The following is an 11,755-nucleotide window of genomic DNA, read 5'->3' as shown; positions in this document are numbered from 1 at the left end:
GCAACCTCACTGAATCCATTGATGAGCTCCCGTAGTTTTCTGGTAGTGTCTTTAGAGTTTTCTAGGAACAGTATCGTGCCATCTGCAAACAGTGACAGTTTTACTTCTTTTCCAATTCGGATTCCTTTTTTTTTTTTTTTTTTTTGAGGAAGAGCTATTTTAATTTTCTATTAAACATTCTTCCAAAAACATGATTTTACTCCATATCTTACCGAGTTATTAGAAATAACATTAGCATTAGAAAAACTAGGAAGGTAAAAGTAGGGAAAGCACATCATATACCAAAGTCTGATATGAAATTTACCTTAAAAAAAAAAGGAATAAAAAGTAATATTCCTTTAAGTTGAATTAAAGAAAAAAAAACTAGGAAGGTAAATTAAATGTGGCTAAACTAAACATATAAAAAAGGAAAATTATAACAAAGGAAGGAGAGCTTTATAAATTTAATTAAATTAATACGAGATTATAATTTGAAAACTGTGCATCTCAAAGCGAACTTTGTTCAATTATTTTTAACAACAGTGTTTTATGATTCTAATACATTGATATTTTCTCAAGAAGGAAACTCACTTAAAAAATATTTTTGTTTTAAAAAATAGGCCTGCGTTCAGCTATAGATTTTTTTCTCCCAAGCCTTGATCGTATTTCTTTGATTTGGGAAGAAAATACCGTTTTGATGGCATGAAATGCAAAACCTTAGTTTTTTTTTTTTAAAAAACATCCCAGTACAGAACTTAAAAAAGTATCAGTGGAAAAGAGACTAAGGTCATTAAGTGCACAACACAAATTACTGGCCAGCTACTGGTGTCCTGTTTCTTCCCTAGTTCTCCCAAGGAAAACTTGAATTGAATCTTCAGCAGAATAATTCTCAAATATACTTTATAAGTAAAATAAGGGCTTTTGTTTACATAGTTTGGAGATTTTGCTATTCCTAATTTTATTCTAAAACTCAATTTTACCCCAAACCATAATTACCATAATAACTTCATAATGCAATTCAGCAAAGCAGTACTACACCATCAGGTCCTATTCACCCAGAGCTTAGGAAAACCAGGATCGGTCACACCCCTTTAAAGACAAATCTCATGCTATTTGCCAAGGTGTAGCTTCAATCAAAGTTCTGACAATGAAGGATATGGATATATATCTATACATCTCATCTTGATTTTCAAAGGTAGGCAACGGGAGTTCCTCGCAGCTTAGCTTCGCCTGGCTGAAGCTGACGATTTTGTAACTTCGTAGCCAGACCCATGTTGCCAGTGATTTTCAATTTGCCTTGAAAGAAGGACGACTGAGGATTCATTCTACCGGTCATCAAAGCCGGTAAGTCCGAGTCAGCCACTGTAATTGTGCAGTCGGCCTTCTTATCTGAGTTAGGGAGCACCGGTCCTTTGCCATTCTTCACGTCCACCGCCCAGGTGGCTTCTTTGCCTCCAGGGCCATCCTTCACCTTGAAGGCAAAAATTTCACCGATTTTCTTCACAAACTGCCCTCCTTCCTCTTCAAGCTTCTTCTCAATCTCTTTAAAGACTAGATTTGCCTTAAATCCATCAACTGCAGAGTCGGTTGGAGCAGCCTCAATTTGATGAGTTCTAAAAGAACTGGCAGCTTCAGGAAAATCCATCTTGTACAGCGTGACAACTATAGCTCCCCTGATGCTTAAATTCTGCGGTAGAGCTGGATTCCTTTTATTTCTTTTTCTTCTCTGATTGCTGTGCCTAGGACTCCCAAAACCATGTTGAATAAAAGTGGCAAGAGTGGGGCTTCCCTGGTGGCGCAGTGGTTGAGAGTCTGCCTGCCGATGCCGGGGACGCGGGTTCGTGCCCCGGTCCGGGAAGATCCTACATGCCGCAGAGCGGCTGGGCCCGTGGGCCATGGCCGCTGAGCCTGCGCGTCCGGAGCCTGTGCTCCGCAACGGGAGAGGCCGCAACGGTGAGAGGCCTGCGTACCGTTAAAAAAAAAAAAAAAAAAAAAAAGTGGTGAGAGTGGACATCCCTGTCTTGTTTCCTTTAGGTCTTTAATCTAATGATTCTCAACTGGGACCACTGCGTCCTCCAGGGGACACTGGACAATCTTCGGAGATCTTTTTGGTTGTCACAACCAGGGAAGGAGGTTGTCACAATTTGAAGATGGGCAACTGGCATCTAAGGGCAGAGGCAAAGGGTGCTTGCTCAACACCTACACTATCCTACAGGACAGCCCCACAGATAGAGTCAGTCGACAGTGCCGCGGTCGGGAAAGGTCTGTAAATTCTCAGAGATCCTTTCGCAGACATTTTTATGTAAAATGGCAACTCTTCCAAGACACCTGACCCTCTTCTTTGCTTTATTTTTCGCTATCACTTATTGCCATCTCATACACTATACATTTTACCTATTTAGTTTGGTTTTTATTTGTCTTCCCTCGCCAGAACATAAAGTCCTAGGATGACAGGGATTTTTGTCTGTTTTGTTCACTTTTGTAACCCCTAGTGCCTGAAATGGCCCCTGGCACATAACAGGTGCTCATGAAACATATGTTGAAAAATGAATGAATGAATGAATGAATCAGAGCTTGTGGGTCACATTTGACCTGTGTGGTGTTTTTAAAATAGCAAATTAGTTACCAGCATTGGAAAACCATTGCATTCAATTTTGTTAGCAGCCTGAACCCTGAAAGCATTTGAGTTTTCTACCGTGATGTCTTTGCTGGTCTCATAGACCAGACTGGGGAGTCTGTGGGGGCGCTGCTGGGAGGGACAGCGGGCTGCAACTGTCCTCAGAGGTATTGAAAGCCAGCCTCAAAGGTGCCCATACCCCGCAGCAGGCTCCCTCCCCTTCTGTCCTGCCTTCTCCCATCTTTCCCCATCTCTCCACCCGTGATAGCTAACTGCCCAAATGTATTTACTTATTTTGCTATTATTCTCTTAATTTTAACTTTTGTACAATGTCCCCCCTGGCAGTATGCCGAGTGTGAACCCTCCGCCCACCAAGAGCCAGGCTGAGTATTCCTCGCTGGGGCAGGCTGCAGACCGTGCCCCGGGAGACTGTCTGGCAGACTATTTCTTCACGCAAACTACTGGTGAACAACAGGAGGTTCTCTCAATGGAGAATTAAATGGCCAGAAACCATTTCAACATCCCCAGAGCAGAGTGTTGCCAAGGCAACCAGGGCATGTGCCCTTGGCGGGGAAAAGGCGCTCAGGTACCTGGCTCCCCACTTCCTCCCTCAGGGGACACTCAGGGTTGCTCCTCCCACGTTGCACCTGACACTCACCCACCCACCGCTCACAAGTGGGAACATACACGAGGAGATGGACTCTCAGTGGTGACTGCATGTTTTATAACAGCGACCAATGTTCTCTGAGGGCTTGAGGTAAAGCAGGAGCCATTCTAAGAGGTAACGTGAATGGATCATTCACTGAACCCTCACCATGAACATATGACAGGGCTACAGTTTAAAAATCACATCCATATTTCAAATGAGGAAGCAAAAGACAGAGAGGTGATGTAACTTGCCCGAGGTCACACAGCTGGTGGTCTGTGAGTCAGAACTTAAACACCATCGACCCCAGAGCTCTGCTCTTAACCATGGTGCCCACTGGTTCGGTGCTAATTGAGTTGTTGGCTTTGATTCTTATCCCTTTTCTTCTATGGTGGGAGAATGACTCTATTTCCTATTGATGGCAAACTGGGCCACGTGACTAGCTGTGGCCAAGAGAATGCAGAGAAAGGTGACGACCGACCTCTCTCCAAGCTCAGACTCAAGAGCTGTTGTGTATTTCTGCCAGCCCTTGTGAACTTTGCCACCAGAGGAACTTAAAGTAGCTGAGATCTCTCAGCCCAGCCCTGGAATGAGGCACCCGGACAGATCATAGCCCGACCTGCAGGGACGGGGGGGGTCCACCCCAGCCAGGCCCACAGACCACCAGACGACCCGCAAATGCGTAAGCAAGAGGACATGGTCATCGCCTTCAACAACTGAATGTTGGGGTCACTTGTTACACAGCAGAGCTGACCGAGTTATTCTGCTAAGAGCTGGGGTGAAGAGGACGCTGCCTATACCTCTCAGGAGGTCTTATATTCCCTCTCCTGTCCTCCCCACTCCATTCCCCCTTTATCCTACCTCCTTTCTCTCCTCCTTAGGCAGTGGGGAGGACACGGCAGGGCTGGGAGGAAAGCAGGACTGGAAGAGCCCTGCTCCCAGGTTCAGGAAAGGCCCGCGGTTTCGGGAATTCTCCGAGTCAAAGCTTCTCATCCAGGAGCGGTGACTTCCGCCTGGCCCCAGCTTTGGGCTGGGAGAATGCTTTCCTTTCTCTGTGTCCTGTTCTCCCAAAGAACTTCTGGCTTATGTAGCATCTCACCCACAATTTGCACTCCCCCCCTCAGCTGCCAGAGAGCAAGTTTTACGTTTGCAGGAGATCTGTTGCCATTTCACTACTAAAGTGTCTGACAGCTACTTTTCGGACATCTCTGGAAAAGGAAAAAGGTAGGGAAAGCAGGGCTAAGCAGTATTTCTGAGATGATGTCTCTGCTTTGCTCCTCCTTGCTTCCTGCCTCTCACAGATGGCCAAAGAGAAATCTGTTCTGTGATAAATCACACTTTATCCAGCTGACAATGCAAAACGCTGCCAGGACTTGGAGATGCCGAGTGGTTCCCAGCTCAGGGCTCTGGTCCACCCGGGAGCTGGTGACGCTCCCGGTCAGATGCGGGGGTCTGGCCCATGAGGGTCAACTGGACAGCAGGACCCTCGCCAGGGTGGTCAGGCCCAGAGGAAAGCGGATTTCCTCGCTGGAGGCTCCACATGTGTGGCCAGGCTTGCATTTGAGTCGTGGCTGACCCCTCACTATACCTCATCTAGCAAACGAGGATTCCTTCTTTCTATAAATACTTCCTGCATTGCTATTATGCCCCAGGCATTTTTCTAGGCACCGGAGATGCAGACGTGAGTGATAAGGAGACTTCGTTAAGGAAGTTCCATTTTGGGGAGTGTGGGGATAGATGCTAACAGGTCAACAATAAGGCAAATGTGGGCAATAAATGCCATGAGAAAAATAAAATAAGGGAACAAGCAGGGGAAGCGATGTCTAGACAGATCCTACTATCAGGAAGGTGGCGGCCCTGAGATATTTGGGGGGAAGAAATTTCCAGGAAGATGTCCTTATCTTCCTTATCTAGTATTTATTAAGCGCCTGCTGTATGCCAGACTCTGTGCTAAGAGGACATAGGAACTGACTCCTTTTGTCTTCACTAAACCATTTTACGGGGGCGGCGGCGGTGGGGGGGAACTGAGGCCCAGAGAGGTTGGCTAACTTGTCCAAGCTCACACAGCCAGTTGGATTGGACTTGGATCTGAAAGCAGTTCTCTAGCTCCAGAAACGTCCCCTTTAAAAAAAACTTTGCCAATTTAATTGGTGGAAAGTTATTTCAGTTCTTTCATTTTGGAATTAAAAAGAAAGTTCTTGAGGTCTGTGATCAAGCCTTCTTTCTCTCTGTGGCTTCTTGCAATTCCCAGATACTAATAGACAAGAAACTTATTAAACTGTCTTTCTCTCCTTCTCTTTTTAAAAGTTTGTCTCATATAATTATGCCCAATACCTTGTAGGAGATCAGGGCCTCATTTGCATCACCTCAGCACATACTGCTAAAAGGAAAATTAGACGCAACGTAGTTTTTTGGAAGAAAAAAAATCTTTCTTTGATTTTTTAGAAACACCTTTACTGAGATATCTTTGACATATCAAAGTGTATCTATTAAAGATGCGCAACTTGATATTTTGATATATGTATCTACTGTGAAAAGATCACCACAATCCAGCTAAACAATTTACCCATCTCCTGACACAGTTACCATTGTCTGTGTGTTTAGGTATTGAGAAGATTTAAATTAGAATCTATTCCCTTCGCAAATTTCAAGCGTCCAGTACAGTAAGCCCTGATCCTTTACTGCTCTCTTATACTATGCAAAGACCCTAACGTAGGCATATTTTGACCTGCTGTAGAAGCAGAAGGAAGGTTGGCAGATACAAGGTCAGAGAAGCCGGCTGGGGTGTGTTGGGCAGGGAGCGAAAAGCACCCCAGATTTGCTCTTACAGGAGAATTACATTGGAAAACCCGCAAATACAGGAATTAGCCCAGTGCCTGGTGCACACCAGGCAGAGAGGGAATCTCTGGAGGGCTGGGCAAGTGGAACATATTAGCCCCTAGAAGTGTATAGACAAGGGGCTTTGATTTTCTTCTGTCTTGAAGAGGAGAATGGGGTAGAAGCTTCCAGAATGACAGCCTTAAACAGCTCTGCCCCTCCTGCGTGTGCACAGCTCTCTCCAGCTTGTGCCCTGGACCACCCGGCTGCACCATCAGCCTGGCTTTCTCCCTAAAGATGTCACTTGAGATCCTAACGTCCTGGGACCCAGGACACAAGGTCTGGAGTTGTCCTGCTGAGGGGACTAGGTGCCTCACAGCTTCTCTTTGAAACTCCAGCCTCGTAAGAGCTTCCCCACAAGACGGAAGCCTTATTTCAAAAGCAGCAGCCCCCACCTGAACACTGGAGTGAGGAGGCAAAAGGCTTAATTACCGAGGAAACCAGGCAGCAAGGATGGGAATGATCCAGCTACGTGGGTCAATATGGGAGTTTGGGGAGGGATGTCGCTGGAGCCCCAGGATGAGAACTGCTGGCCATGACCACACCTGTCTTCCCTCAGAGCTCAGGGGATCTGATGCAGCTGGAAGGCTAATGAGTTCGGGTTTTGGAGTAAGTCTGTTACATTGTTACATGTCAGGGATTTTCTCCTCTTCATTTTCCTTTTCTGACTTGGAATCACACACTAAGGTGTCAATTTGTCAATTTCCTTGTCAATTATCCTAGTGCTTTTTGCTGAGTAATTTGTCATTTTATTATTTTTTATTGGATTACAGTTGCTTTACAGTGTGGTGTTAGTTTCCATGCAGTGAAGTGACTCAGCCACACGCATACACACATCCCCTCCCTCTTGGACCGCCCTTGGCCCATCACAGGACCCCTCTCCTCCAGGGGGAGCTCAGGGCAGAGACTTGCTGGGAGATCTCAGGCTCTTCCACTTCTTCTCATCCTTTGCCTCCATCAGAGTAAGTCACTGCTTTGGCAATGTCACCAAGGGAAACCTGCTCCTGGCTGGGGCAGGAGTAGGGCTCTTCTCTAACCTAGGCCAAGTTAAGAAATGGAAGAAAGGCCCTGGGACAGGGGGACAGGGACAGGGTGGGTAGTAAAGAGCAAGGCCCTGGGGTGGGAAGGGAGAAGCCTCCACTCCAGGCACCCAGTCCTTTTCCCTGTGGCCCCAGCCCTAGTTGCATTTGGGGATCCTCTCCTCCCTCACATTAGTCCAGAGTTTTGGATGAATCTCGGCCTCCAGTCTCCAAAGCAGGGTCATGTGATGACGATCTAAGCCAATCAGAGCTTCACATCTCTCCGGTCACAGTGGTTGGCTCAGGGGTGAGCACGTGACTTAAGCTGGTACAACTGGAGGGAATCTCAGGAATTTTTCAGGTGAGACTAGACAAAAGGTACTTGCTCTTTTCTGCCAGAATGCTCCATGGAAAGAGATGGTTTTGTAGCCGCCTGTGGCCACCTTGGGACAGTACGACTCGTCTGAGATGTCAGTGAGCACAGAGGATACTGTGAGCCAGAAATAAAATACTGATTGATAACTCCATGTGAGCTCCTGGATGCAGCCATTCCTGAAGCCAGAACTGCTTACTGTACAGAAACAGAAACCAAAAACAACGCTCCCTTTTTCGCCTAATTCAGTTTGAGGCACGTTGTCTCTTAACCAAAATCATGCTCTCAGATAGAAGAGGCAAGAGCTCTGCTGCACCAGCCCAGACCCACCTGTATGCCTCGTCCCCATCAGTGTCTCAGCAAGGAGGACGAGTGGAGACAGGTAAGAAGGCACAGCTGTCACTAGGCTGACACTGCTTGGTGACTTTTAATCCTCTGAGAGCTCGTGGAAAGGAGAGTGAGAGTGAACGGGGAGTAACGCAACTGAATTCCAGCTCAGATACAGTGCAGAGGTGTTATTTTTGCTCCCCCACACCCGCTCATCTTACCTCCGGTTACAGCGTTTAGGTGTTTTGAGGGGAATTTCCCTAGATGCTCATGCTTCAATGGTCTTGACTTCAGCTACACAGCGGGGTGCGCTCATAACATCACACTGCCCCTGGCCACGGGGATTGGTCCAGGAACGGTCACATGACACTGTCTAGCCCAGTAACAGGAAGTCCAAGGATTTCTGATGGAGTGAAAGTACCATCTCATTGCTGGGAAGCTGTGGACGTAAGGCCTCTGGGGACCACATATAGAGACTCAAAGGCAGAGCTTAGAGGGGCAGAGAAATTGATTTCTGAATCCACCCGTGCCCTAGACATTTAAATCATAAGACAGTTTCTCCCCTTACTTATTAAGCCAATTTGAGAGTCTTAATCATTCAATAACCACATCATCCTTGATAAAGATATGATGAACCATCGGGAGGTTGGCATATGATATCGCCTGAGACCAAATCCTTGTTCTCAGATGGATTTCAGGTGAGAGGTCACAGCAGGGCAGAAATGTTAATATCTGGCAGGAGGAAAAGCTAGCACAGGAGGAGAACTGTTTTCCAGATCGAAATCTGTCCCAAGGCCAACCAGATACGCGATTCCAGGCTGGACTTCTCTACCCTGTGCTACATGGAGCTGGCCAGAAACCTTTCTTCAATGCAAGAGCCATCCACGCCCAGCTGCAGGATCCCTGGGGCTTCAAAACCTCTGTTCTCAGTTAAACAAATCCAGATGGACTTCCCTTGGCTCAAGTAAAGTCTGACTCGTAAGTAAACGGTCTTATCTTTTGCAAAAGTCTTTTATTAGAGCACAGTATTCTTGGGAGCTTAAGACAGAGGGTCATAACGACCTGCTCTTTCTTGACCAGTCCCAAGCATTAATGCGTGACTTAGTTCCTACCAGTTGCAGGCTCTGGGTCTTTGCTTCCCAAAGAACGTCTGTGATGATGGAAATGTCCTACACCTGTGCATCCAATGCCCTACCTGTGCGCTGTCCAACATGGTAGCCATGAGCCACCTGTGTGGCCAGTCTCACCCTCTCTCTGAGGGTGACAACCACAAGTGTCTCCAAACATTGCCAAATGTCCCCTGGCAGACATACGATCACCCCAGGGAAAGAACACTGGCTCTAGGTCTACCTGGATAGTAAGAAGAGCTAACCAAATGCATCGACCTACATGCTTTACTTTTACAACTATGTCAAAACTCGCAACAATCTTACGAGGTTGGTATGAGTATTACCCATTTTGCAGATGAATAAACTGAGGCTTGAAGAACTTGTCTGTGGCAGAGTGCAAGCTCTTAGACACGCTATTTCAACTGCTGGCGCTACAAGGAACTTTCATGGAAGGAACTTCCTTGCTTTACACTGGAGACCCCCAGCCCAGAACTGGGGCACAACTGGGCAGTGTCACTCAGCCTAGCCTGATGCCCGGGACTCCTTTGCTGTCCTTGGCTTTCTTTCATTCTTAGAACCAAATGGCTCTCGAGGATAAAGACCTTTTGGCTTTTCTTCCAGAGCCTGTCTGATATGAGAAGCAAAAACGAGCAGCTCTCTTCCCTCCTTGGGAAAGAATTTGCCCATTTTCCTACTGGGCGAGGGAGTGCTACTTACAGCGGGAATCAATCTCAGGGACTCTTTTAAAACTTCAGGCTCTTATGAAAGAACCTGGCTCTCTCAAGGACTCAGAGCTGTGGAATCAATAGTAAATTCAGCAGGGAGGAAGCTTTGTGCTGAGGGGAGCCATTGCACAGGGAAGAATGTCTGTTGCTTACGTGAGGTTGCTTTCCACGTACCAGAACTCCTTTGGTCAGCAGGGGAAGCAGGGCCCCGTGGTTGCCCATATACATTATTTTTAGCTCTGCACCGGAATCCATTAGCTGGAACTGTGCCCTGGAGGTCAGACAGCCCTGCACTGGAAATTCAATAAACGAGCTTTCTTTGATGGTATTTTAAATCTCAGCATTCCCACCCTGTCAGGGGGGAGTGCCTAGCCTCCGTGGCCTCAGAAGCTTTGGGGAAAGCACAGGCAGGGCTGCAGGCCAGGGTAGGAGCCACCCAGGAAGTACAGGGTGGGGTACCCTAGTGTCAACCTGGTTAGGATGGGGGGCTGGAGAGAGCACTGGGAAAATCAGGGATACACAGTCATAGCAGGCATCGACAGTCGTTATTTTCCCTGCCACCAACTGGCCCAAACACCTCCTCCTTGGAGACCTATCCAGCGTCACCCTTTACGCCCAGGCCACGCCCTAGCACAGCACCTGTCGCATTTCCTTTGCGGTCCTCGTCACCACCTGTAATACGCTTATCTGTTATTGTCTGTTCCCTCCATGCCAGGCTCCATGAGGGCAGGGGACATGTCCTATTTGTTGTCACGTCCCCAATACTGGCATGGTACCTAGAGAAAGGCCAATACATCTCTGTTGAATGAATCGTTAGGTGGTTATGGAACACAGTGTACGTTGTCGAATCTAAGACACCATCACTTCGTGGAACGCAAGTGAGAAAACCTCTGCCAACGAATCTGTGCTGTGCCATCGGCCGCATGGCTCAGCTATGTTTCAAGCATGTCCAAGTGTGGATGAATGTGTAGAGTAAGGACTCTGCGATGGTGGTTACTTGGATGTTGCAAGTGCTTTTGTCCCTGTTATGTGTCTTCCCTCCTCGTACTATTCCTGGGCTTCCGTTGGGCACGTCACTGCCCTTCTCTGGGCCGTTGCTTTTTCATTCCTTGAACGTCAATCAACGCAGACGCTGATGTTCGCAGGTCTCTCCACTCACACGTCATTACTCCTATTGACCTAAACACCGAACACGCTGCAAACCACACCCCTCTTCACTTGCGGCTCCTTCACGCCCCACACTGACGGAGCCTCATTTCCCAAATGCCCACCAGTCGGGGATATTCATGAAGCATCGCAAGGGGAGAGGAGAGAAAAGGCAGAAGTGTGTACCTCGTCTCTGCAAAACAAACCAGGACAGAAAAACCCTCTGTGTGTGTGTTTATATATAAACAGACACACACACACACACGTCTTGATGTGTCTGTGTTCATGATCACATGAGCACGGAGAAAGGCACAGAAGGAGATCAGGTAGGTAATTAACACTGATTACCTGAGGGCTGGAAAGGTGTGCTGTAGCGTGTGTGTGTGTGTGTGTGTGTGTGTGTATGTATCTATAGATCTGCCAATTTAATTAAAAAAATTTGTTCCCTTTATTTTTTTTTTTTTTTTTTTTTTTTTTTTTTTGGCGGTACGCGGGCCTCTCACTGTTGCGGAGCACAGGCTCCGGACGCGCAGGCTCAGCCGCTCCGCGGTATGTGGGATCTTCCCAGACCGGGGCACGAACCCGTGTCCCCAGCATCGGCAGGCAGACTCTCAACCACTGTGCCACCAGGGAAGCCCGTCCCTTTATTTTTAATTGAAGTATAGTTGATTTACGATGTTGTGTTAGTTTCAGGTGTACAGCAAAGTGATTCAATTATACATGTATATACAGATCTCTTCTTTTTCAGATTAATTTCCATTATAGGTTACTACACGATATTGAATATAGTTCCCTGTGCTGTACAGTAGGTCCTTGTCGTTTATCAATTTTATATATAGTAGTGTGTATCTGTTAATCCCAAACTCCTAATTTATCCCTCCCCCCTTCCCCTTTGGTAACTGTAAGTCTGTCTTCTATGTCTGTGAGTCTATTTCTG

The 11,755-nt window shown here is 47.0% G+C and overlaps 1 protein-coding gene across 1 annotated transcript; it reads right to left on the bottom strand.

The window, feature by feature from the left end:
* Window positions 1–1,168: 1,168 nt before the first annotated feature.
* LOC116764950 (non-specific lipid-transfer protein-like) lies at window positions 1,169–1,660 on the bottom strand. The gene has a single exon (XM_032653987.1). It carries the CDS (start codon window positions 1,622–1,624, stop codon window positions 1,169–1,171), a length of 456 nt encoding a protein of 151 aa, XP_032509878.1. The 5' UTR covers window positions 1,625–1,660.
* Between the last annotated feature and the right edge of the window lie 10,095 nt (window positions 1,661–11,755).

The sequence above is a fragment of the Phocoena sinus genome, chromosome 14, assembly GCF_008692025.1.
Source record: "Phocoena sinus isolate mPhoSin1 chromosome 14, mPhoSin1.pri, whole genome shotgun sequence".
NCBI classification, from domain to species: Eukaryota; Metazoa; Chordata; class Mammalia; order Artiodactyla; family Phocoenidae; genus Phocoena; species Phocoena sinus.
Note: the sequence above shows the minus strand (reverse complement) of the source record. Positions and strands in the feature narration are given on the sequence as shown.